The 27859-nt window shown below is 39.9% G+C and overlaps 1 protein-coding gene across 6 annotated transcripts in view; it reads right to left on the bottom strand.

Moving 5' to 3' along the window:
• APP (amyloid beta (A4) precursor protein) overlaps positions 1–27859 on the bottom strand; it is a 164169-nt gene that overhangs the window by 54384 nt on the left and 81926 nt on the right. For all 6 annotated transcript variants that reach the window (XM_005861200.2, XM_005861201.2, XM_005861202.2 and 3 more), the window contains 5 exons: positions 24443–24576; positions 19439–19513; positions 18617–18775; positions 2507–2635; positions 1427–1526 (listed from right to left, as the gene is read on the bottom strand). In XM_005861200.2, coding sequence (XP_005861262.2) covers positions 1427–1526; positions 2507–2635; positions 18617–18775; positions 19439–19513; positions 24443–24576 — 597 coding nt within the window. The remainder of the gene's footprint in view (positions 1–1426; positions 1527–2506; positions 2636–18616; positions 18776–19438; positions 19514–24442; positions 24577–27859) is intronic.

Raw genomic sequence — 27859 nt, 5'->3', positions numbered from 1 at the left:
AATCAGACCATCATCATCTGATCCACGCCAAACACTTGTCTGATGATAATACAAACAATATTTACAAGGAAGTACTAAATTAGAAAAGAAAGAGTAGAATAGCTTTGGCACAAAATGTAAAAAGCAAGCTAGGAAGTGCTTTGGACCACTGCAAGGAGGAATTCCTGTAATGGGTCTACCGATCTATAATATCCTGGCTGTTCTGATTTCAGATAACCTGCATCTATTTCCAACCCAATTAACAACGGCAGGATTTATTACAGAGAGAGATATACTACATGCATATTGATTATTTGTGGACAGTTTATGCACCAAATCTCCAGGGTGAAATACATTTCTTTTATGTTGAAAGATTCACTAGCATAATTGCCATCCATGTACTTTTGTGAGGTAAAGTTAAACAGATATGGGCATTTGGGGCTTTGCGAAGAATTATGTTATGTGATGCTTTATTCCCTTTTCCAGGAAAAACAGGGAAGGGAGAACTTATACATGTCATTAGGAGAACTAGGGACATAAAAGGTAGTGGGAACACATGTCAGTTTCCTGGTTTTGATGATGTATTGCAGTCAAGTAAGATGTTACTATTGGGGAAGTGGGTGATGTGCACACTAGACTTTGTATTATTTTTTCCAACTTCTTATGAGTACATGTCAGTTTCCTGGTTTTGATGATGTATTGCAGTCAGGTAAGATGTTACTATTGGGGAAGTGGGTGACGTGCACACTAGACTTTGCATTATTTTTCCAACTTCTTATGAGTGTATGATTATTGCAAAATAAAAGTTTAATAAAAGATTATGGGCACATCGTTTAATTAAGTTTAAACAATAACGTGGTTCAGACAATAACCATGGCTATTGTGGGCAGGGGGACAGGGGAAGGCTTCCAAGAAAGATGTGAGCTACTGAATCTAACAACAACCTCAAGGTCAGCAGTCACAGTTTCGTGCTTTTGCTGTGCTACTTATGATCAGTGTGACATAGGCTAGTAACTTTTAAAAATGTAAGTTTTAGCCCTTCACCTATAAAATGGGGATATAATGCGACACACAGGTTACAACAATAGAGCATTAAAAGATGAAGGGTTGTCTTCATTAAACTGTCAAGTACCAAAGCACTGTGAGAAGACAACTGCTGACAAGTAAAATCCAATAATAAATGGTTCGTTACTGCACAGATATATCCTAAGTCAAGTTATAAGTATCCATACGTTTGTGAGTATGGATAGTGAAGACCCCATGCAATTGCTAAGAGGAGAGCTAGTGCCAGCCCCCAAGAGTGTCACTGTAAAAGGGAATCTGCTCTTTTTCCTTCTACACATGAGAACACTGGTGTTTGCTGATGCAGATGAACTCCTTCTCTGATGTTCTCCTGCAGGAGCAGAGTATGTTGATATGCACAGCATCAAAAGAACAGCTTACTTACCAACTTCATCCTGGATCTCCTCGGCCACAGCAGGAACGTTGTAGAGGAGGGAGAGAGACTGGTTCATGCGCTCGTAAATCACACGGAGGTGGGTCATCACCTGCATCGAAGGAAGACAGTTCCAGGTAAGCCATCTCTGGTATAAGGAATAGCTATTTTCCTTATCAAGCACCATGGACAGATACAAACTTCAAAGTGAAACTGACAAAACACTGCTGAAACTTTTAACCTTAAAGGGCATCCTTATGTTCCTTCTTCTCCCATTTTTTGTTCTCTGACTTTAGAGCTGCTTTAAACTCCCCGTTATATTGTATGCTTGCAACCATAAAGTATAAAGTTAACTAAAAAGATCATTTCATCCAACTCTGATTTCTTACTACCGAGGCCCCTAAATAACCTCTGATGTCCTAGTATATTTCTTTTCAAATTTGGAAATAGATGAGAACATATTTTAATTCTACTGGATATTTCATGCAACAAAATATAGATATATTTTAAATCCTTCTATTTAAAGAAATTTAGGAATTTCATGTTTCCAGAGGTAGATGCCAGTTGGGAATGGAGGAATATAAAACATACTTATTACAGGACTTATAGGCTCACATTATACCCAATCATTGTGAGTTTCTGATTACCTCCCACAATGCAGTTGAACCGATTTTAGAGGTTTTGCTTTTATACCATTTGTGTTCTTCATTTTAGTCATGACATTAAAATGGTTCCTTTAAGAATCAGTAGCAGTAGACATTGAAGATTTTTATATTCCTTATTAATAACTCAGAATTGGACAAACCACATGTTTCTCTAAGACAGTGGTCGGCAAACTGCGGCCCCTTGAGTGTGGCCATGAAGTTTCAATAGCACTGTACGTGCACGCCTGCACGTGGTATTTTGTGGAAGAGCCACACTCAAGGGGCCGCAGTTTGCCGACCACTGCTCGACAAGCCTTTAGAATTTACCAGCTATTAAAGAGCAGTTGCATAAGAGCCAGAGCTCCTCTGGGAATAATGAAAATCTGACTCAAAGACCAAGGACACCAGCTGGTCAAAGCTGCAGGTGATCACCACACTTTGTGCTCACCTGGGACCGGATCTGAGCAGCTTTCTTCGGGTCCACCATGCGCACATGTTCAAAATGCTTCAGGGTGTGCTGCCTGTCTTTCTGTTCAGCACGGACATACTTCTTTAGCATGTTGAACACATGACGAGGCTGTGGGCAAAAATAGAAAAATTCAACTTTGTGCAAAATATTGTTTCTTCCAACGGCTCTGGGTTAGAGGTCCCGCTCATTTATCCCATGGTATGAAGGCATTGCGAGTGTCCCTTTGCAATTCTCCTTTCCAAACAGTAGCCCCATTCCTTTGTTCATGGGCAATTACTTAGTCGATTGGTCACTTTCAATTTCTAAAAGGTCATTTAATATTTGATATATATAGTGACTGTCCTCCTTAACCAACATTTTCTTATTAAAAGCAGCATTCTGCTGTAGAAGGAGAGTTGATTTGGGAAGTTAGATTTAAGTTAGGTCCTTCCCTTTTTCCACCCAAATATACATGGGCCTATGAGACCACATTTCTATAGGCACAGTCTTAATGGTTATCTCAGCAGTAATGTTCCCCACCATAAGTAGCATGTAAAACTATAATAATCAAAATGATAAAAATAAGAGGCAACTTAACCACTACTCATTTGTAGGCCAAGAAATAACTGATAAGCTCTAAGAGACATTAGATTTTCCAATGTGAAACGGTAGTTATTTTATTTTGAAATTTAATTAAATTCTTCCTATGCCATTGGATTCTAATTCTTTCAGCAACAATTAAATTTCTTCTTAAGTGCTTCTATGATTTTCTAATTGGTTCCATTTTTATTCCAATCCTACTTGAAACATCCATCCTCATAAAAAAAGGACAAAACTTCCTGTGTCTTTAACAATTCCACTGCTATATGCATTCTACTGTGTGGTTTTATAAAATGTTTTCCAAAGATACACATTTCTTCTTCATTAAGACAAAACTATAGAAGCTCATGTCAGGAATAGAATTTTGGCCAGTTGGGTAAACCCAATTATTTTTATTTTTTAAAAATATATTTTATTGATTTTTTACGGAGAGGAAGGGAGAGGGATAGAGAGTTAGAAACATCGATGAGAGAGAAACATCGATCAGCTGCCTCCTGCACACCCCAAACTGGGGATGTGCCTGCAACCAAGGTACATGCCCTTGACCGGAATCGAACCTGGGACCTTTCAGTCCGTAGGCCGACGCTCTATCCACTGAGCCAAACCGGTTAGGGCACCAATTATTATTAAGTTATGAGTCATGGGCACCTTGAAAAGCTGTTGGAAGGTACAGAATTTATTCCCACACAGGGTTTTTTTTTTGGGGGGGAGGGGGGGGGAAATAGCAATATCTTAGGGGATATGCTTCCCCTTCTCCTTTTGCTTGTTTAACTGGGGGCCACCTCCCTGACACCCCAGGTGTAAGTGGTGTTCTTCCTTTGTGCTCCTATAAAATGCTATGCAAATCCCCATGATTGCACTTAATAAAGTCTATTAAATTATTTTGTTTCTGACTACCCTCTTCAACTGTGAGATATTTAAGGAGCAGTTTTGGTCTGGCTCATAGGGGGTGCTCTGTACTTAGTAAGTTGCTTAACTTAAGAAAACAAGTAAGTAAATACAATAAGAAAATAAACTTGCACTCATCTGCCTTATATTTATCCTAGAAAAAAATGTGCTTCTCCATAATCTCAAAAAAGCTTGATGTATAGCTTTTGGCTACATGTCATTAGAATTCTCACTTGCACCGTGAAATCTGGTTGAATCTACAAACCAGAAAATGGTCCTTTCAATCTTAAAAGAAGAAGAAAAGTAGTAAGAGGTAACAATTGACAAAGTACATTGATAGTATATATATTTAAAAGATGAGAGGCTTACATACACTAATTTGAAAAAAGGCAATTTTTAAATGGTAAGCACTTAAAGGTTGACTACTGTTGAATGTGAGGGATTCCCCCCGCCCCCTCTCCCCCCAAAATCCCAATGCACTCAAGAGGCCTCCTTAAGTCTTTTCGTTGTTCTTTGTCCCCATTTCAAAGAACATCCTGGTTTATACAGGGTGTCCCAAGGGAAAAAAAAAATACACACACACACACACACTGTAACAGCTGAGAGCTCAATTTTGAAACTGAAATATATTTTAATAAACACTGCCTTTATAATTATTCAAAGTGTGTGTATACATTTTTTTGGACAACCTATATATTGGTGATGCTGCAAAGAAACTGGGAGAGATGTGGACTAACACTGCTGCATATGACAAGCCATGTGCAGAAGGCTGCTAAGCTGAAGGAAAAACATGAAAAATATATTCTTGTATTAGGCTATGTGGCTACAAAAGGAGTCATCAAGGCTGAAAAAGCAAGAAAAAGGAGGAAAAGAAGGAAATGAAGAGCATGACGAGACGGACGGAAGAAGATATGATAAATAAGCTAATTTTTTGGTCTGTAAAGCATTTAAGTTCCCTGTACACAGCTCACTGAAGGATGTTTTATATGCAGCATTGGGCAATCAGGATATTACTACACTTGATTCTTGCTTGTCAATGAAACCAAGGCCTAAAAACTCCCTCTAGTTCTATTGCAATTATTCGTCCAAAGTTGGAGACAGACAGGGTTGCAACTCATTGTATTTATCTATGATGTCGCTGCTCCTCACTTTCGCAACTGACTGCCTTAACCCTCTTTCTTAGTTGCTCTGTTTCATTTTCTTTCCCTTGAAAAGGCTTTACTGTTTGAAGAATTTTTTAAAAAGAGCTCATGTTAAAAATACTTCGATCAAACATAAGGATTATTTTACATCATAACTTCTTTTTTTGCAGGTGGTTACCATGAACATTTCTGTAAGGCATTTTATCCTGTAAGAATGGTCATGACCAAGTGTGTGCGCCAGGATATAATGGCTCCAAATTGGCCGAGGCATTACTGTATTAAGTTAAATTTCAAATTAGGGAATAGAGAGACAATTTTTTAAACTAACATCTGGTCTCCCTGTGTCTTCTACTACCACCACACACAGCACCCATGCACACGGGCTAATTATTAAGTTAAACATCAACTTTTAAATGAATGAGTCTCAAAATGACATAAATCTCAATTTGCTCATGTGTGCCATTAAGACAACGGACATTTTCCATATAGAGTATGTGAGTATTAAACATGTTCTGTGTTACTTACTGAGCATAATGCTTAATCCATAGCAGGTTCTCAAATCGCACTTATTTCTTCTACTCACTACTTGTTTCCAACCCCCGCACTTTTCTTTCAGCTAAACAATAATAGTTCAAAACTTATGGACTGCTAATAGGAATGAGACCATGTTTAAGTGCTTTATGCTTAGAAACTCATCAAATCTTCAGATCAACCGTAGGACAGGGATAGCTGCTCACCCTGCTTCATGGATGAAGCCAGCAAGGCACTGAGGGCTCCATAGCGGGTTACACTCAGTGGCAGAGCTATCAGTGGGGGAGCGAGAACAGGCAGCCTACTCTCCCAATCACCAGTGATCACGCCTTTCAAGGAAACTCTAAGAGGGACCAAGCAAAAGACATTCTACAAAGTAACTTCCAGCTTTGAAAACGGAAATAACTGAATGGTTAGAAAAGAGAGTATGTTCTAAGAGTCCTTGCCTGGATTTCTAGTTCGTAGGAGCTCAGATAATATTCGGAGACACACTTATATTTTCTCTCTCTCTCTCTCTCTCTCTCTCTCTCTCTCTCTCTCTTACATCTTCTCTCTTAATTGTGCAGAAAAACACCCAGAGTTAGCTTGTTCAATCTCACAATGACTGTCCTTGGTTTTTGACACTCCACTATGCGTTGGCTAATGCGTCGAGGAGGAGAAAGAGCAAGATAGGAAGGTTAATCTGTTTCGGATTACTGGAAAATGATGAAAGGTATTCGTTCAAAGTTAGGCTTTTGTGACAGTCACAGATTCCAGTTCTAAATCCATCTTTATCTTTTATTCAGACGGATAATTAAATGGCGAGCGTGCTCACACGTTTCAAATGGCTTATCTCATTTAATCCCGACACTTCTTACATGCTTCAGAAACATATTCCGAATGTGCCCCCCTCTAAGTCCCTTCAGCGTGACAGCGGACAGCGGCACATCCGGCTTTCCTACTCCCAGGCCTCCGTGTGGCTTTGCTCTCCCTCCCAGGGAACAAAGCTCCTGCAGAAACAATGAGGCCTCAGAGGAAGCAATGACCTCATCTGTTTATGTGAGCTCACATACACACTGTGTGTGCATCCACATCCACATGAGCCTTTTCTTCCTCGTGCCTGCGCCTCGGGCCATGAGATAATTCAGGAAGGCATTACCATGTCTCCCAAGAAATGAATTACAGGGCTCTCTGCTTGGTTGATTTAATCAAGCAAACACATTTCTAAGAATTATGCTTAGAGATGAAAAATAGAAGAAGCAGATTAGCTCTTATGTTGGAGTGGGCAGAAAAATCACACCACATAAAATGTTGGCTATGTCCACACCTCAGGAAAAAAATGCAATTTTTAGTTAAGGAAAACAGATAACATTTCCCTACTTTTTAATGTTTTCATTTTCTCTAGATTATAAAAACAGAAAGAGCTCTACCTTTGGTCTTTGATTTGTGCACATTTCACTTAAAAAAAGAAATAATTGCCTTTACAACTTTTAGCCAGAATACAGATTCCCAAGGCTTAAAACTAGCTATCTCTAGAGCTGTATCATGTATTGCAGAATAACAGGAAATCCGTTTGTTTAGGGCATTTTATTTTACTATTTTAGGACAAAGACAAATTTCTTAACATTTTAATTAGAAACGCAGAAACACTCAGAAATGATCGGGGGGAAAAAAACCTGGTATCTTTATAGAAATATATTCTCTTAAAATAACTTAGGTATTAGTATTGTCACAATACTTACATTTAAGACAGGGTTATTCATAGGATTAGAAAAACAAGCATTAAGAATTTAGTAGCTATTAATAGTAATTGAGTTTAAGAAACGTATTTTTAACCTCTATGTGTAGAATTTCAATCATTCTCAAATCATGAAATCTTCTATAATTAGTCATATTTTTTCCGCTAAATTTTCCTTATTTCACACTTAAACATTCTATGTATTAACACTAAAATCTGGTTTTATTGGCATTAAATGGCTAATATTATTATTAAAATTCATAGCAAAAAAACAGAGATAAAAAGAAAATCTGCCTTAGGGGACTCATTACATCCAATCATATTTACTGTCACTAGTGTTTCTGAACGATGTTTATACATAATTACCAAGTATCTATTCGCATCTGATGTGACACTTTGCAGTTTGCACTAAATTTCCTTCACAATCACACTGCCTTTGAAAAATCCATCAGGAAGGAATTTCTTAGAGGACTAAGAGGAGGCAATACTAAAATGGGTTAGAGTTAACCTGAAAATAGACTTAACCTGAAGATTTACATTTTGGCACATGGACCATTTTCCTATTTGGGAAAAATGATATAACCCATCTCTGGCTGCTGGTACAGTTCCTGGCACAGTATTTCCCCAGAAAAGACTTAACAGCCTCCGTAGCACTTCACACTAGTGTCAACAGGAAGATGCATTTCACTAATTTCAATGTCAATAGCTCATCTCCTTACAGCTTGCGTTTTGCTATCAGGTTCATGTAGGTGATTTTGAAGGAAATTTCATGGCCTTTCCCTATGAGAGATCAATTTCTTTAAAAAAAAATATATTTTCCCCACTTTTAAGATATACTGCCTTTTTCACTTAGTTTTCTAATGCAATTTCATGAATCTGTTCTCCCTGGACTTGGCATTAAGCATGCACATTTGACCGACCCAACGCCAATCACGACGGAATGTGTAGACTTTCATTCTGCGGTTCACGTGGGCGGGATATCAGAAGAGGACTATTCAGCTCCATTGCCCCCCTCTGTGGTTTCATGCTTGATCCAGGAATCTGGCATCTTATCAGAAGAAACTTGTGCCTTAAGCCACTTCTGAACGGGAAGACATGATCTGTCAAGAGCCTTTCAAAGCCCCGGGTGCAATCCTGCCACGGCGGAGGAAGTCCATGAGTCACTGTGTGGGGAGCACCCTAGCCTTTCCATGTCGCAAGGGAGTTAATCAGAAAGCCCTCTCCTGAGGCACTGAATTGCACCCTAGAGGTTCCCAACCCTGGGACGGGGGAGTGAATCACCTGCCACGAAAAAGCAATTCTCTCCTGTTTTCAAAGCAGGTTCGGGCCCATGATTTTCACAGCTCTACACCTTGGATTTCTAGAGCATATGGATAGAAGGTACAAAAGCTTTGTGTGCCGAGGGAAAAAACACACCGAAGGGAGTTGAGTCTCTCTGTGCTCGTGATGGGCTCTTGGTTTTCAGCATTTCACACGGACCCTCACTATTGCAGGACAAAATTCTGAAAACAAAGCAAAGTAGCACCCCCTAAAAACAAAATAGCCCCCCCAAGACAAAACAAAAAATGACCCGAGCATTCAGGGAGATGTCCATGGGGACCTTTGCACTACACCCGTGCTGATCTTTAAACCTAGGAGTTGAGCTAAATTTTTAAAGTCCCTTGCGAAATTCACCGACATCCCCCAGAAGAGCACGGAAATAATTTTAGTCGTTATTAAAATGAGTATAAGAAGGCAAAACACAATTCTATGACAAGTTGAATACAGAGGTCTCAAGAGAGCAATGCAGGAAATGACAGTAGATTCTGATGGACAGTAGATTCTTGTCCATCAGTTTCTTGAGGTGTGAGAATATGGCGGCATTAGCTCCATCCCTCCTGGCACATCCAGATTACTTTTGGCTCTGGCTTTAGGCTGTGACAGAACATGGCAGCACCCAGGCAAATCGAAGGCCATCTCCCATCCCTCCCCTGGTCCCCATGGAGGCAGGCAGATGACTTCCTCATGGGAACGCGGCACTAAAGCCTCCATGTATCCTATCCTAACAATATAGTCTATCCTTTCTCTTCCTAGGGAGGACGATATTTTTCTACTTTACAGTTTCATCTCAACCTTCAATTAATCCTTTTGCTTTTCTGATTATGTCTACCAGAAGCTGGAACAATGTTAACTGTAAAAGGGTAGGAGCGAACCCCGATTTGCAGATGGAGGAGGGAGAATTCTTTTAATTAAGTCACTTATTCCAAGTTACAGGTTATACTAGTAGATGGCAAACCTGGCAATTAAAGACAGGTGTTTCTAGTCTACTATAAAAGGTAGAAGAGAAGGGTGGTTCTTCTTTCTCTTAATTGTTTTTTTTTTCTTAAGAGAGAGAAAGGGAGAGGATAGAGAGAAACATCAACGAGAGAGAATCATCGATCAGCTGCCTCCTGCACTCCCCCTATAGGAATTGAGCCTGCAACCAAGATGCATACCCTTGAGCAGAATCAAATCCGGGACCTTCAGTCCAGTGGTTCTCAACCTTCTGGCCCTTTAAATACAGTTCCTCATGTTGTGACCCAACCATAAAATTATTGTCGTTGCTACTTCATAACTGTAATGTTGCTACTGTTATGAATCGTAATGTAAATATCTGATATGCAGGATGGTCTTAGGCGACCCCTGTGAAAGGGTCGTTCGACCGCCAAAGGGGTCTCGACCCACAGGTTGAGAACCGCTGCTTCAGTCTACAGGCTGCCACTCTATCCACTGAGCCAAACCAGTCAGGGCAGAAGGGTGGGTCTTATCTTGTCACTCACCAATCAGTGACCTTTGGTCAAAGCTGGTAGGTTGCATAATTATCCCCCCCCTCCCGCCCCTGAATATTTTGCTAGTTCTTAGACTTAATTTATTTTGGCTACTGTGACATAATAGGAAATACATATTTGGTCTCTGCCCCCAGAACTTGACATAGAGTTCCCCAAACTGTCATTTCCTGAGTGACAGGAGCATGTTTTGTTATAAAACGTGTATGTGTTGGTGAATCCGCGGGGGTGCAGGGTAGATGATGTGCTCAGAGGGGGAATGCAAGCTCCGTGCCCCTTCCCACCCAACGTGTATGTGTTGGTGAATCCGCGGGGGTGCAGGGTGGATGATGTGCTCAGAGGGGGAATGCAAGCTTTGCACCCCTTCCCACCCACCTTGCCCATGCATCTCCTCCATCTGGCTGTTCCTGAGTTCCAGCCTTTATAAGGAATCACGTACAGTTAAGGGGAGCAGTCATCTGAGTTCTGTGAGTTGTTCTAGTAAATGATCAAATTCAAGGAGGGGGGGTGGGAACCCTGATTTATAGCTTTTAGATCAGAGGTGATGACCTGGGACTTCCAAAATGGGGGGGGGCAGTCGTGTGGGGCTGAGCCCTAAACCTGTGGGGTCTATGCTAACTCCGAGTAGTAGCACAATCATTTAATGTGAGGGAGAGAGAAAAAAAAACCCCCACACATTTGGTGTCAGAGTATCGAGCGAAGAGGTAATAGTTTTTTCTTCAGCTACAGAGACCACAGCTATAAAGGACTGAAGACAGCTTTAAGAACTGAAATTTAGAACTGCCCAAACCCTGGGATTTGTGCTTTTGGACCAACTTGAGCACACACTGGATCTAGAGCTTACAGCAGCTGACGTGAGAGCAAAGCGGTGCCAGAAAGCGTTCGGACTTATGTCTTCAATTCTCATGTAGCCAGTGAAGCCTGCTAGAGCTCTGAGCGAGGCACAGGATTATTAATGTGACCCAGACGGCAAAGCCCACAGAGATTGTAAACAAAAGATGTTTTAAGGCACCACGGACCTTTGCGAAGAGTTGTCGAATGGCATCTGACAAATGCCAATTGTGACATATTCTTGATTTCTTCAGAGAGAGTTGCACTAAGATGCTTTTGTTTTACATATGCATAACTTGGATTTTGGCATTTTTGCTGTATACCCCCTCTCACTGGTTACCATTTTCAAAGATATTCACATGTGTATTTTTAATTTCACCCTCTCCACGTACTCTACTTAACTACAGTACCCTTGACATACTAAAAATCTTAATATAAAAAACCCCCTCAAGATAAAGCTTAGAAAAACCCAAACATTACCTGGGACCTTTAAACTGAACTTGACAAAATGAGTGAACTTGGAAACCCAGGCATAATTCCTGTGCAGCGTACAAGTTTCAAGGGAGAATGTCCCTGGTTGCTATCTGTTCTAGAGGATGGGTATCTGTAATGCTGGATAGCTAAGTAAACACTGGATCATTAAGTAATGGGCCATGGCCTGGCCGGTGTGGCTCAGTGGTTGAGCGTCCACCTATGGACTAGGAGGTTGCAGTTGGATTCCCGGTCAGGGCACATGCCCGGGTTACAGGCTCGATCCCCAGTAGGGGGCATGCAGGAGGCAGATGATCAGTGATTCTCATCACTGATATTTCTATCTCTCTCCCTCTCTGAAATCAATTTAAAAAAACAACAACAATGTGCCGTGCATGTTTCTATCTCTCTTCCTCTCTGAAATCAATTAAAAAAACAACAACAATGTGTCGTGCATTTGTCTAAAAAACCCCCAAAATATTTATGTTTTCATAATGAGTTTTCATGTCAAAGATGGAATGAAAATAGAGATTAACCTGTAAGTATATGCATGAACCCTTCGCTGGAACAAAACATGATGTCCCGGTGCTATATGTTTTGACAGCATCTGATGAAGAGCTATTTCGACTTTGCAGGCAGTGAGTCTGTAGGGCTCTGCTCTGGAGGTAATCCGGGTGATGAATAGGGTCTCAGAGGCTCAGGACAGCTTTCAAGCGAATGCCTGTCTTACATACTGCTGTATTTTCTTTTTAACTTAATTCAATTAAAAACAGAACCCACTATTGTCTCTGGTTACAAACGCCCGGCTGGTCTTTAGCAAGATCTGTCTATTAAACTTGGTAAAGACTCAAGCAAGGTAAGGCGGTAAGACCGAGACGCATTACCGAAATGGCATGCAAACCGCTCAGCTTAGTTTGTAGGATTCGGTTCAATAAACACCAGTTCCCCTGTTCTTCCTTTCCATCCCCTGTTTGTTACTGGTCTGTCCTTAAATGCTCTCGAGTTAATGAGTCCCCTGGTTGCTCATCAGTTTCTACAAGTCTCAACTTAAATAAATGAATGCTGAATAAATCGTTAACATCAGGCATAGTATAATTATTTACATTTCTCAAAGATGATTTCCAACCCAGCAGTCCTTTAAGTATATTCTGATCAGCTTTACAAAATTTTGAAAATATTAAAAATGTGAGGGTGGAATGTCTTAAACATCTTAGTATTCATCTCTCTCAGGGCCTTCATATGTTAAGAACTCAGCAAATAATTTTTAACTTACTTACCATCCATTATATTGAGGAGTAGATGTATCCTATTTACCCTGGAGATATATAGTATCTACATATATTCTATAAATGCTTCATTTTTTTTTCTTTTGCGACAGAGTGATAAGCACCTAAATTTCACTTTTGCTTTACAAAACTTAATATTTACACCAACAATCATGTTGGCTAAAGACTGATTTAGCTGGAACCTCCCTAGGCATTCACTAATTTTCCTGTCACAACACACCCATTAATAGCTATCCTTTCTTTTCTTCAGTGATTGTTTCTTATTCAACATTTATTGCCCTGTTGTTAGAATTAATCAAATAATGTTAAACAAAACCTCAACATAAGGTCAAAAGCATGCTCCTTAAATGGTTAGTAAGTCTTACAAATCATGACATGAATGTTCTACCAAAGAATTCTATAAAGAAGTTTTTCAGGAATCTCAGGGAAATTTAACATTTGGATGAACTAATCAGAAATGAGAAAGAAAAGGGTGCTAAAGACGCTGCCAAAATTTTTTCTCCATTAAATAATGAGAGTTTGAATGTGAAGCATCAGTTATAAGCATGAAATTAATTTTAGTATGGCCAACATGGCTGCAATCATGAGAACCTGGGAAAAGACAAAACAACACTACGGGCAGACAGATACACAGACCAACGGACAGGAATACACAAAAATATTTCCAAGTTATTACTGCCACATAGAAAATGCTTAAAATTCATTAAAGTAAGAATATTAATTAGGATGTTGTCTAACAGAAGATTTACACAAAGTATCTGTAAAGACTCAAAAAATCTAAGAATTACAAAGAAAGATTTGATTATTCACCTCTCATCTTTAACACATTTCCATTCTTACTAATAAGGAGCCCCTAAGTTTTTGCAGACCTAAGGCTACAACGGGAAGTTGATTTTAAATAGAGGTTCCTGTCCGGCCTTTAGTTTCACTGTACAGGATCCCATTTAATTCTAATTTCTCTTCAGATCTCGGAGAATGTTGACTAGGCAGGCAATATCATCTTCGCTCATTCTATGAAGTAGAACTCTGACAGTTACAAGAAGGAAGGCTCAGATAGTGTTTAGCTCATATCTCATGAGGCCATACGTGCTGAATATGACCTGTGATGAAGTAAGAGACCAGAAGAGCAGGATTGGTTGTCAAATAATGATAATTTAGATTTAAGTAGTACTTAGGTTTGGCAGCTTTAAGACCTTCAAAATTGAACTATGTGTGATGCACCTTTTGGGGGAATTTAACTTTTCGGGGGAAAAAAAAGCCCAACTTTTTGATTGTCCATGAAACTTTTATTAAAGTGAGTAACTTGGAGGGCCTGGTCCTTAGAAGAATCACTAACCCTCTACACACGAAGGGTTTATTCTAAGTGGAAAGACCCACCTGCACTATACTTCTATTCCTGGGAAAATAAAACTGTGTTTAACTATTATAATATTTGAAATATATACATATAAATTCTAAAGATGATTCAAACATGTACTTTTGGATTGGCCTTTCAGTGTATCAGTCGGTAGATCTGTAATTTATTAGAAAGGAACTTTGGAGGAAGAAAAAATGGCGACCAGCAGGAAGGTAGGGAGGGAGAGAGTGTGAGAGTGCAAGGAAGTGATAGAGGAGTGTGTGGACGTGTGTGGTGTGTGTGTAATTCAACTTTTACTGAGTATTTCATATCTTCCAGACACACGAGGGAGATCTCAGAAATAGCTATTTCTGGCTCCAATGCAAGATGTGACCTCTCTCAGGTAATAACCGGCAAGCTTTTGATTTATGTCTTTCAACAGCAATAAATAAAAGTCCTCACGAAGGGATTTAGACTTTTCTCGCATTTTTCAAAGTGCAGAGCTAAGTGCTTTATCCAGTAAGTAGTATGTTAGAATTTAAACAGAACATTCAGATAAAGACGGTAACACAAAAATGTCAGGTAATGCCACGACTGCAGGCCTGTGACTACCTGGCGCCAGTTGGTAGTATATACATGGGAGAACTTTATGCATTTCCAGGTAAAAACTCAACAGGAATCCCTACATCAAGCAACAAGAATATGATTTTTTAAGACAGTAAAACAGTTCTTCTTAATCCAGTTTTTAACTTCAAATAAAATGCCGTCTAATTCGATGTGAGGTGATCACCAGGCCCAGAACAAGCACGATTCTGACCAAAGTGAAAACATCCCCTTTGCTAGCACAGAAGCTTTGGCAAACATTCTTCTTGTCTGTGTCCTTCCTGTGATGGCCGATGGGCTGAACCCAAAGATTTGAAGTGTGCACGCGTGAAAGACTCCATTCAGTCCTCATCTTATTTTTAGCTCTATCAACGACCATTTAGCAAAGATCTTACTTCAAAGATGGGACTTCCAGCTGGAATGCTTTGCTAAATGGCAGCTATTAATGTTCTAGTCTCAACACCCACCACCCTGTCCTGCTCTGGCAAAGGATCCCGATGGTCCCACCTCCCAAACTGAGTCCCCTAGAAAAAGAGAGTAACCACAGAACTTTTTTCTCCAAAGAAACAAACAATTTTACAGAGACAGTTGGGACAGAGATTGTTTCTTCTTTTTTTTTTCTGCATAGAAAATAAAAATGCTAATGTGAATATTCTTTTTCAAAAGCTTTTTGTTCAGCGAGAAAGCATGGCCTAGGAAGAAAGCACTACAGTGGTCAACTGTGATTCACAGCTCCACCCTGTCCACTGCTAGTGGTGTCACCCTGGACCAGCCACTCAATCTCAGTGACATGATCAGTAGAACAGGATCAATACTATCTTGCTTTCTGGAAGAGCACCAGGAGCTCTTTCTGGCTCCTCAAAGCTTCCTCTGCTGTAGCTTTACTACAGAGAGAAAAACCAAAATGATGACAAGAACTGGGGCAAGTCGGTGGCTTTTTGGTTTAGTTACATAATGTACACATACATAGACTGCCACTTCCGGCCAAGATCAAGTAATGGGAAACAGATTAACCTGCCACCTATAACACCCAAAAAATGGAAACAAAAATTAGAATTATGTTTCTACAACATATTAAATGTCAGATGAAGAACAGTGAACACTGAGAAATGGGAAACAAATGAGGTGAGCTCCACAAATGCCTAAGTTTACTGCCTTGAGTTTCCGGGCTGTGATACTGGGCCTGGGAACCCAGCAGAGCCTAACAGACTCTCAGAGTTGAAGACATGGAGTGAGAGTCTAGAGAGGCAAAGGCGGCTTGTAGTCATAGGAGGGAATATTGGAGAGGAGGGGGTCGCTCAGAGAGAAGCCAGAGATTTGCAGATGATGCCCCTTGAGAATGTAGTTGGCTAATGATTAGTACATGCATGTAAAGAAACTAATTGAGGCCACAGAACAAAAATCATCCAAAAGGATTAGAGCTAACAGTGCCTGATGTTCACACAGGGTTAGGAATAATACCTGTTTGAACTATCCAGGTGGGAAAACTCAACATGGTAGATTACTCAGAAGGATTTTCAGATATACAAAAATGTCCACCACTCAACAAGGTAGAATTCACAATGTCTGAGAACCAATAAAAAATTATTGGGCATGAAATAATGCAGAAATATATCACATAGAAAAAGAAAAATTAATCAGAAATAACCCAAAGCTGACACAGATGTTAGAAGTAGCAACCAAGGTTATTAAAAGAGTTACTATAATGTATCCTATAGGTTGAAAAAGTTAAGATATCGAAGATATAAAAAAACAAAGAAACAAAAACACAGATTAAACTTCTAGATATGAAAACTGCCATGTTTAGGAAGAAAAATAGCCAGATGGGATTAATGGCAGATTAAAATTAACTATGGCACATCATAATCAAATTGCTCAAAGCTATTATAAAGAAAAATCTTAAAAGTAGCAAGACAAAAACTTATATACAGAGACAAAAAAAAAAAAAGGATAACATCAGTATTCTTTGGAAATAACACAAGTAACACTGGAGCATCATCATTAAGGTATTTAAAAAAACAAACAAACTCCATCCTAGAATTCTATCCCTGGTAAAAATGTCTTTAAAAATAAAGGTGAAATAAATATACTTTTTAGACAACTCAAGCAAAAGAATTCTTCACCAATCTACATGAATTAAAAGAAATTTTAAAGGACGTCATTCAGGTAGAAGGAAAATGATTCCATATGGATCTACGTAAGAATGAAGAGCACCAGAAATATATAGATAAATACCTATATAAATACTTTTCTTCTTATTTAAAACTCTTTAAAAAATAACTGACTATTTAAAGAAAAATAATAATATGAAAAAAGGGTGATGACAACAGCTCAAAGATAGGAAATGGGGAATGGAAGTACTCTATTGTAAGGTTCTTGTAATATACATGAAGTGATGTATCACTGTGAAAAGTTCAAAATATTTTCTACAGACCCTACAGCAAACACTAAAATAACAAAATAGTTATAGCTAAAAAGGCCACCAAGGGCATAAAATAGAATTATAAAAAAATATTCAATTAGTCCAAAAGGTGGCAAAAAAGAAAAAAAATAGGAAACAAAGAACAGATAGGATAAATAAAAAACAGCCAGTTGACAGATTTAGGCATAACCGTACCTATAATTTCATTAAACGGTCTTCCCAATTAAAAGGCAAGACCCAATTATATGTTGCCTATAAGAAATGCACTTCAAATGTAAAGATAAAGAGGTGAATCAAAGTACAAGGCTGAAAGAAGGATACACGGTGATAACATTAATCAAAACAAAGCTGGTGTAGCTCAATTAATACCAGACATAGTCATTTCAGAGCAAAACATAGTACTAGGCATAAAGAAGGTGTTTGATAATAATAATGGGGTGAAAGAGCACCCAACCCTGCATGTTTATGTACCTAAAAACAGAGCCCAAAATACACAAAGCAGAACCTGACAGCATCTCATGGAAAACAGACCAACCCACAGTTCCAGTTGGAGATTTCAGCATCCTTCACTTACTCATGGGTAGTATGGGTAGACCTAGTGTACACACACTCATGTTCAGAATATTCCTACGCCCGGAGTAACCTCTCCCACAAACCTTCAGCGAGGAAATCTATACTTGCATCGCTTGGTAAGCCTCTATGGCAGGGGTGGGCAAACTTTTTGACTCGAGGGCCACAATGGGTTCTTAAACTGGACCGGAGGGCCGGAACAAAAGCATGGATGGAGTGTTTGTGTGAACTAATATAAATTCAAAGTAAACATCATTATATAAAAGGGTACGGTCTTTTTTTTTTTTTTTTAGTTTTATTCATTTCAAACGGGCCGAATCCGGCCCGAGGGCCGTAGTTTGCCCACGGCTGCTCTATGGGCATCTATCACTGAAAACCACACATAAGGCTCCTTGCTGCTGACCTCATGATGGACTAGGGAATATGGGCGCTGCGCTGAGCAGGAAATTCTAGTTCTGGTTTCTTTTCTTCCGCTAAAAATCTTATAACTCAGCCAGATCTCAACTTTTCTTGACCTCAGTGACATCACATCTGATGAGGGGCTGGGCTAGGTTTCTGGTTCCCCGATTGCATCTCTACCATGAGAGGTCACCATCCCTGGGAGGCCTGCCTGCCTCGGATTGCATCTCTACCATGAGAGGTCACCATCCCTGGGATGTCAACTCAAGCCAGGCCTTGCACTCTGAGCCCCTGGGAGGCCTGCCTGCCTCCTCTGTGGGAAAACGTGTCTGCGGTGCTGACAGCCCTGCGGAGGCAGCTGCCCTGTGACCCTTTAACCTTCAAAATGGAATGAATGAACTCAGGTCAAACCTCTAACCAGTGGTGCTCATGGCATTTCTCCAGACCTCTTTCTCGCAGCCTTGGGTGTCCAGACCCGGGGGCCCTCTGCCTGCTGGGAGGGGGACCTACCCGAGGGGGGACGGCCTGCAGCGCGGTGATGTAGTTCTCCAGGGCCAGGCGGCGGCGGTCGTTGAGCATGGCTTCCACTCTGGCCATGTGCGTCTCCACCAACTGCTGCCTCTCGTTGGCGGCTTCCTGCTCCAGAGACTCCACCTTCTCCTGGAAATGCTGCCGTCCAAACACATGCACATGTCAATCGGGAACTGAACGAGTTGCATGGGGCAGCAAGTTTGAAATTTGTTTAAACGGACATCAAATTTCACTTCATTCAAAAATTTCATAATCATTCCCAACTTACACTTCTCATTATAATTCATTATTTTATGTGGCCCCTGAAGACTGATTTGACTAATGAAAATGTAGGATAAGTTTATGTATTCTTGAAACTCTACATTACATTGCATATCAAAAAAATATTCCTCTCTTAGTCAGAGTATTTTAATTTAAGGAAATGACCATGATAATCTCTCATTTACTTAAGGTAATTTTGAGAGGGGCTATAGTTAAAAATTCTAATTACATATATATATATTTTTTTGCCAGGGGAAGAAGCAGCAGAAGATTATGGCAACCAAAAAGATATATTATTGATTAAAAAGTAGACCGCAAATAACAATGTGAGTTTTATGGAAATGAATTATAACTTGAGCTAATTGGGAGCAAATATAAGACAGAGTTTAAGCAACTCAATTACTAGACAATGATGAGCAGTAATCCAAGTTGATGAGAATATGAACAATCACCAATGAGGTTCCAGCAGACGACAGGAAACATGAATGGGGGAGGGGGTTGCTGGCATGCACCTCTTATGAGAATGGGCTCAGGTTTTACCTGGATAACTGCTTTCTTATCAGCTTTAGGCAAGTTCTTTGCTTGATGTTCTGCCTCTTCCCATTCTCTCATGACCTACAAAATAAGGAAACATTTAAATTTAAAGTCAGTTCTTTTGTCAAAGACAGATTTAATGAGATAGATTATGTTTTTCTCCTATATTTGACATTGTACATAATTACTACATTCCAGTTTTACCTCAGTAATATTTGACCTCCCACTAAGATGTAAATCTATCCTGTTAGTACAATGATCGTAAATATTCAAATTTATTGCAGCAATATGGCCCTTTGAAACAAAGGTGGTCTTTTTTTTTCTTTTCCCGAGAAAATGCTGAAGGTCATTTTACTTGATGTGTACAAATGTCGACAATTCATAAAAGGCATCTATTTTCTGAACAATGCTTTCTAACATTAAATTGAACACATTGGTTTTAGTCTTTTGGGAAAGCAAGTTACAAAATTTCAAACAGTAGATGTGTGTGTGTGGGGAAGCACATATAACATTTTATGCTGTATAGACATACTGTGAACACAGCACCAAAAACGTAGTACATACTGGAGGGAGAAAAAGACAGAAACCCCGAGATCCAACCCAGGGTAATTAGGGCCCTTTGCTTGCCAACCCACACTATAAACAGCCCTAGATCCCTCTAGAAATTCTCAGAAGTACACATTATAATGCTCTGAATGCAGCAAAGAGTATTCTTGGCAAGTAATGCTAATTTAATGACCAGGCTCATCTGTTTTGTAGAAAAACAAAGTCTCCTCTCATCCTTGATGTTCACCTAGGATTTCCCCGAGACAAGTTCACTCACTGATCTGAATGCAGCACAAGTCTGCAGCTGTGCAAATTGTTGGAAGAAAACAGGTTGATATTCTTACCACCTACGGCTGCCTTTTCCTTTTCAAGTGAACTACTTGCTGTCCATTGGCGTGGTGTTTTGGGTTTTTGTTTTGTTTTGTTTTAAAGTGCAACTCCTAACTGAGCTAAGTAAAATGAAGAATAGAAAGTTCAAGAAAGCAAAATTCTGGTTTGTTAACAGATGTTTACTGGCAAACTCTGTGGACTTCCAAACCAGGAGACAACTTGATTTCTTTATTTATAGGTATTTATCCCTAAGGAATTGATTTTTCCGATGACCTTCATGATCACAAAAAACGGGGAGGTTTGGAATAAATAACTATGAGGTAACACCACATCAAGTCACCAAGTGAGTTTTTAATTAGATACTTATTGTGTATTAGCATTGATTTGTTGAATAAGATACAAGACAAGTGTCCCCATGTTGTTTTCATGAAATTATGGACAGAATAGAATGGGATGTATGCTATACTACACTTGACAAGCACATTAAAAATGACCTAAAGAGTTCGCAGCAAAATTGGGGAAAATGATCCATTGCTATGAAAAAGAACAGAACACGGAAGAACAGAAACATATTGTCCCAGATGCTTTGGTGTCTCCAAGAATTAATGAAGGGCACCTGCGGGGAGGGGCTAGGGAAGACTACTTTTGCTTTTATGGATGAGATAAGCCTTTCATTGCAAATATTTCAATTTCCTGCTTCAAGAATGTTCTCAGTGGCGGTACTCTACCATGAATTCTTCAGGCAGGAATCTCAAAATTAGTTAGAGAGAGAAGTCAAATGTTTCACTGGAAGGTGAGAAACTTATTTCCCAAATTAAATTGCACAATCTCACCTTGTATATTCAGAACTTTCATTTCGAGCAAAGAAATCATGAAATAATTAAGGAGATTTATTTAGCTAATAAATTGAAAATAAGCATTTCTAGAGAAATAAAATTTTGATTTTCAGATAAATTTAATTATATCCTACACCCTCGGAAAGAAAACAATTCACCTATAACATCACACTAGGTCTACTACTATAATATTACTGCCGACCTGCTAAATATCAGATCCAGTACTTAGTGCTTTACAAAATCTATGTCATTTAATTGATTCCTCACAACAGCCTGTGAGATTAGGCATGGCCACCCTTATTTTCGAAACAGGTTGTTACCCACTCAAGGTTATGCAGGAAAAAAAGGAAAAGGAAGGATATAAACCAAGATCTGTGTGGCTCTAAGTACCATGCTTTTGTCCCCTGTGGCCCTACAGGCAACGTTCTAAAATGGCAATTCTAGCAGATGAGCTCATTTTATTTATATTTGGTGACATGAGGAAGGGTCATTCCTAGATGATGATGCTTATCTTAAAAATAATACATTTAGAGAAAGGTCAACTTTCATTTTAAAGAACTTCTTTTTAAGGATACATTGACACTGATAAATTCATAAGTAATAAAAGAACTTATAAGCCATTCAGCATTTTATAGTTGATAGATTCTATTCATAACATATGGCAACAGAAATCTACAAATTTAGAGTTATCATAAACCACAACAAAAAACTGAAATACCAAAATTACCCAAATCCTCTGTATCTGTAAGAAAACAACAAAAACTACAATAAGAATTAATTTAAAGAACTACTTTTTAAAAAATAAGAAATGTTCAGGATCCAGCCTTTGAGGCTGTGGCCAATCTTCTTATGAAGCAATTTCCCACTGCATGGGAAAAGTACTAGCTTCATCTGGATTTATGGATCTTCAAATACTGGCAGTTTCATGCAGAGAAATGACAACTAATACCAAGAGATTTAAGAGGCAGGCAAGCTCAGAGTCAAACTGTCTCCAGAATTCAGTGGCACAGATCACAAAGATAAATGTTGATCTCAGGCATATCACTTTCCTATGACCAGCTGGATCTGGCTGGCTGCATTCTCTGCTGTAGGATAACATCTCTCGCATTATCTCAGGTATAGCTAATGGCTAAAAGATGAAGAAAATCTATTAAAACGTAGACAAACTAAGTCATGTGTTAAATAGATGTGCTGAAACAAAATTAAGTTCATATTCTGGGAGAGATTGATAATATCTAAAACTTGGGGAGCATTTGAAATCAATTCTCTTAATAGGCTCAAAATGATCAAGATACATTGGGGAAAATAACTCAGGATTTGTATTAGAAAAAAAAAGACTAAGTAAGGTCAAGAAAAGAAACACGAGGCTAGTAAGGTGATATAAACTTATAGGGACTAAAAGTTTACAATCCAGCTGGAGAGATAAGACACACACACACACACACACACACACACACACACACACGTATATAAAATAATCACTAATCACACACACACACACACACACACACATATGTATATAAAATAATCACTAAAAAATTGGGGATCAAATATGTCGAGCTGAATAAAAAATAAGAGCAATGACTGCTGGTCCCTTTGTGAGGATTATGTGGGGTGTAAGGAATGGGTGAGACTTATAATGTGAGGAGCAGTAGAAGGGCATTTCCAGAGGAAGTGAGTGCAGAGAGCGACGGGAAGGCCAACATGAGCTGAGCGCGTGCAGAGCAGAGGCCAACAGCAGTTTCCTGCTGCCTGTATGAGGATGGCAGCAGTTGGGGGCGGAAGAAAAAGTAGGAAGTCTGGAGTTGGGGAGCAGGGGGTTGGGGTGTGAGAATAGGCACTGGAAATGCCAAGCTGAGCATTCAGTATTTATTCTTGTTATTTTTCTTTTCTTTTGTCCCAGATGTGACTTTTGAGGGCAGTGGAAAGCCCCTGGAAGCTTCATAAACAAGAAGTGAGAGAGTTTAACTTTAAGGGACATCAGCTCGGCGGCTCTAAGTACTTACGCGTAGTTATCCTTGCTTTTGTAACAGAGATTACTTATCAACTTGTGTCTGTCCTAAAGAAAGATCCCATTTTTTCAAAAGAACTGGCTTCAGATGAAACATCACTATTCCAGTATAGCTAGCTTTCTATTTCCACTTGCATTTGAGTTTTCATTAAGGGCCAACTAGAACTGCATTGCATTCCAGAGCCCAAGTATTGCGATTATGCACCCTCCTCCCCACCCCCACCCCCACCCCCAATGTTATTATCCTAAGTAGTTCAGATATTGTGGTCACTCTCTTAAAAAAAAAAAGGAATTGTGTTGTGCCTTTCCAGATACATTACTAGCTCTATGTTTTACAACGTAGGTTCTATTGTGACTCAGGTATGGTGAGGCCAACACATCAGGAGACGACTACCAGTGACAAGATAGCTTCTTGCTCAGTTTTCAATGTGGCACATGGGGAAGCACCAGAGTCGGTCCGGAGGCAGAGAGCGAGGAGGAAACACGGGTAAGAACCTTTATGTGGTTTGGGAGGGAAGGAATGGGGGAGGCGGGGTAAAATGGCTAAGTGGACTTAGGATGGACTAGTTTGGATTTTGAGTGGCTGGTTTGCACGGGAAAGATGTGTCTGCAGGCCAGTCATTTGCTACCTCTAAGAATTGGGTCACCCTGGGAGGGGCAGACTCCCCAGGGTTAGTTAGGTCCCAGATATCAAATCATTGGAAAAGACAGAAAATAAAAAGGCATATCTACTATAGTCTACTAATAACCTATGTTAATCTTAAAAATATATATATATGGAACTAGATGAAATGGTTATTATGCTTCACTTTAGTTTTAAGTTTTTATGGTCTTATGAATGAGCTTTGTAAGAAATGATTGGTTCAATGATATAATCATCAGGTATTTAATACAAAAATATTCCTCAACACTAACTAAAGAACGTTTTAAGGGATTTTAATTTACAACTTGATGGTCACAGGTACTCTATATACACAGAGTAATAAAACCATCGAGAATGTAGTAGACATATTGAATTTCTGCTTACATAATCCTATGATACTTACTATACCTGGATCTTTACTAGGTGAAATGATCAGGAGGATAAAACCCTCCCCTCCAAATCAATACCTTATAGAAAACATTGAAAATTAAGACTTTAAATCTTTAAGAATCTGGATTAAATTAAAGACTCCTACCCACCCCTAGATATTTATTGGTCACTGAGCCCCCGTAGAGATTCTGAGGCAGAGGCCAGACCACATTTCCCAGAATTGTAGGGCTGAAGCACGAAAAGAGTCACATTACCTGGGACATCCTCTCTCGGTGCTTGGCCTCCAGCCTCTCTTTGGCTTTCTGGAAGTGGGCGTGTTCGTTCTCATCTCCAGGCGTCTCCAGGTACTTGTCCACGGCGTCAGGGGTGCTGGCTGCGGTGGTAGGAACTGCAAATGGAAGGGAACGAGGTTTGAGAAGAGAAGCAGAATATCCGATCGTTTCAAAGAAAGCCCTATTTTCCATTATTCCAGAACAAAGAGTTTAGTACAGAAGCACACACACGATGTTAATGCTGCTGAAGAAAATACCATGAGACACTCCCCAGCACAGCAAGATGTGTGTCACCCCACCCAAGACACAGGTGAAGGAAAATCTTGAAAATTGTCCGTTTTGTGATTATAAGTATTATGTTTCACGTTCTTTGCAAAACAATAGGCATAGAGCAAAACAGTTGGTGTTTAACACAGACATGTTGTCCTAAATTCCTATGCTTAGCGAAATTAACTTTTGTAACCTTGAAAGTAAACAACGGTATCCATCAATTAAGATCCCTACAAAACCCGAAGACATCTCAAAATTAGCCCATTGTAGAATAATTGCACCTCAGAGCAAAGGCAAATCCCACAACTGTGTATTTTAGATAGCTAGATTACAAGCCATCTTTTGTGAGAAAATATTTTAAACATTATTTAAAAAAAAAAGCCTCAAAAAGTCAATAAAGGCATTTTTGAAATCACAAAAAGACCTTTCCACTTGCACAAATGAGAACAAGTTCAAGTTCTTTTGGCATACTACACTATGGCAGAATGACAAATTTAGGCAAGTCACATTTTACATTTCGAATAAATAAAAATGTTTGGGAGTCATAGTCCCTGATCAGGATAGCCATAGGCTGTGTGTCAACCATCCATGGCACCCTCTTTGGAAAACTGGAATTATAATAGTTTCATATGAGTAGAAAAGTTCTCCAACTCTTGTGTTAGTTGAACTACAACTTTATAATAGTAAGAATAAAAAATTTATAAAGAATGAGCATGTGCAGTACATTGAACAAAATTACAAATATTTCAAGTATTAAACCTTTTTTAAGCACATCGAAATAAACACAAAGCCTGCATTACGTATTTATTCCATTTGATCAAGAAATACGTCTCTTTCGGTAAATCCTTGGTAACGACCTCTGTCCCTTCAGCTGAGGACTTTAAAGGAAAGCAGTCTCTCTTTTAATCCTTAATTCAAACGGGTAAGCCACTGATGCTAACCACGCACCTCAGCTAGTGTGAGTGAAGTTTTCCTGTATTCACGGCGACCAGCCAACCAGATCCCTATCCAGCCAAGGACTGAGGAAGGATGACACCTCTTGATATTTCAAAATGAATTTAGTATTTCATTACCACTACCCTGCAGCTGCTGAGGGGGAAGGAGAGAACATTTTAAGGAGGAGTTTGCGCAGAGAGCTCAGCTCATCTTCTGTTTCTCGAATATTCCTACATTCAAAAGACACTGTCATACCAGGACTGGCCGCCATGGTGTGAAGTCCATGGTGGACCAGAGACAGCACACCCAGGGTGGTGACAGGAGCTGGAACACCTGCGCCTCATGTCCCCACCCTTTCAAGGTGCTTCCTTTGGTCGCTTGAACCACGTAGGAAGGGAAAACAAACGGGCTTTAGGAGGGCTTATTTCTGTGTTGCTTTTTCAACTTCCACAAAGCAGTTTGTACTGTCCAGACACCTCTGAGGTTCCCTAGGTACTGTGATTTGGGCCAGATTTCCACGCTGGCCAGATCATAAAGCCTCCATTCATTAGTGAATACTGTGCCAGACACTCGACACATGTTCTCACTTAATATGTGGGGAGAAGAAAAAATCACCCTGCTGCATATATCGCACAGAGGGGAAATACTATCATTTAACACACTCACTCACATCCCCAAACACACACAAATAAGTGAATTTAGGATTAGGAAAACCATGAACAGGCTCTAAAGTTAATATTTAGAGTAGTAAAGGGCTAATCCATTGACTTGCCGAGGGCACTGGAAAGGGTTTGTTTTGGTTAAAGAATAATATGAATTGGCCCAAAATACCCTTTGTTATGACATCTGTCTGCCCCCCCCCCCCCGTATGTTTCCTGGTAAAGGACCTCTAACAAGCATTCACCAGCAGGATTCTGGAACAGGGGGCAAGTGAAAGATCCCCTAGACCTTGAATGTGAACAATCTTCCAGCCTCCAGCCCCTGCTCAAACATGTTCATTCATAACTTCTGCAAGCAAGCTTGCTGGGTCGAGTCACCTTTCCAAAGAAAACTAGACTTGAAACTCAGTGTTAAGCATTTTCTAGGTTGAGACCTCTAGCTGCCAAATCCTCAGCAGCACTCTCACCATCATATGCATGTGATTTTCACTTTCAGGTGACCTTCATATCAATTTTCTTAGTCTCTTAGCAGCCTGGCAGAACATGGCAGGGTGTACACCTTGAGCATGGGTGTCTATACGTAATACCACATGAGAAAAATACAACAGAAAAGCAGTTCCAGCTCCCAGCACATTACTGCCTCAAGGTCATTCAGCTTCCAAATCTCAGCGGAATTGTGAATGAGAAAGGCTTTTGATCTAAGCCTCAACCCTTTTTCTTTTTGCAACCCTGGGAGGTCGGAGGTTATCTGAGAAGCTGAGACAGTAGCTAGGATGTTGACTATGCTGCCTCGAGAGTGCTTGCTCATTCCTTTATTCCTCCAGGTAATATTACGGCTTCTACTTTCTGTGAGGCAGGTAGATGGCAGAGACCAATGAACAAACAAAGACCCTTGTCCTTGTGGAATTATGTTCTAGTCACTAGAATCTAGTGAGAGAAACAATCACCTCAAAAAATAGTAATTCACATTGTTAAAATGTGATTTGCATTATGGAGAGAAAGAAAATTAGAGGTGGAGGAAGGGGGTGGGGGAGGGGAGAGACCACAGCAGTAAGGAGGTGGCCAGGCTGGGCTAACTGAGAAGATGATGTTTGTAAAAGAAGCCAACCCCCCACCCTTCAGGTACCTGCTGTAAGAACAGGGCAGGCAGGTGAAGAATCTAAGGCCCTAAGAGGTGAGAGTGCCTGGAAAATTCCAGCTCTGGCCCAGCCGGTGTGGCTCAGTGGTTGAGCATCGACTCATGAACCAAGAGGTCCCCAGTTCAATTCCTGGTCAGGGCACATGCCTGATTGTGGGCTTGATCCCCAGTAGGGGGTGTGCAGTAGGCAGCAGATTGATGTGTCATTGATGTTTCCATCCCTCTCTCCCTCTCTCCTCCTCTCTCTCTAAAAAACAAAACAAAAAACATATTTAAAGGATCACTCTGCTAAGGGACTAAGCAGCAGGAAGTTCTTTAAAGAGTAAAAGACAAAAAGGAGGGTGGCTTGGAAAAGGACGGGGGGGGGGGGAAGGGGGGGGGGGGAGGGTCTCATTG

The sequence above is a fragment of the Myotis brandtii genome, unplaced genomic scaffold (assembly GCF_000412655.1).
Source record: "Myotis brandtii unplaced genomic scaffold, ASM41265v1 scaffold146, whole genome shotgun sequence".
In the NCBI taxonomy this organism is placed as follows: domain Eukaryota; kingdom Metazoa; phylum Chordata; class Mammalia; order Chiroptera; family Vespertilionidae; genus Myotis; species Myotis brandtii.
Note: the sequence above shows the minus strand (reverse complement) of the source record. Positions and strands in the feature narration are given on the sequence as shown.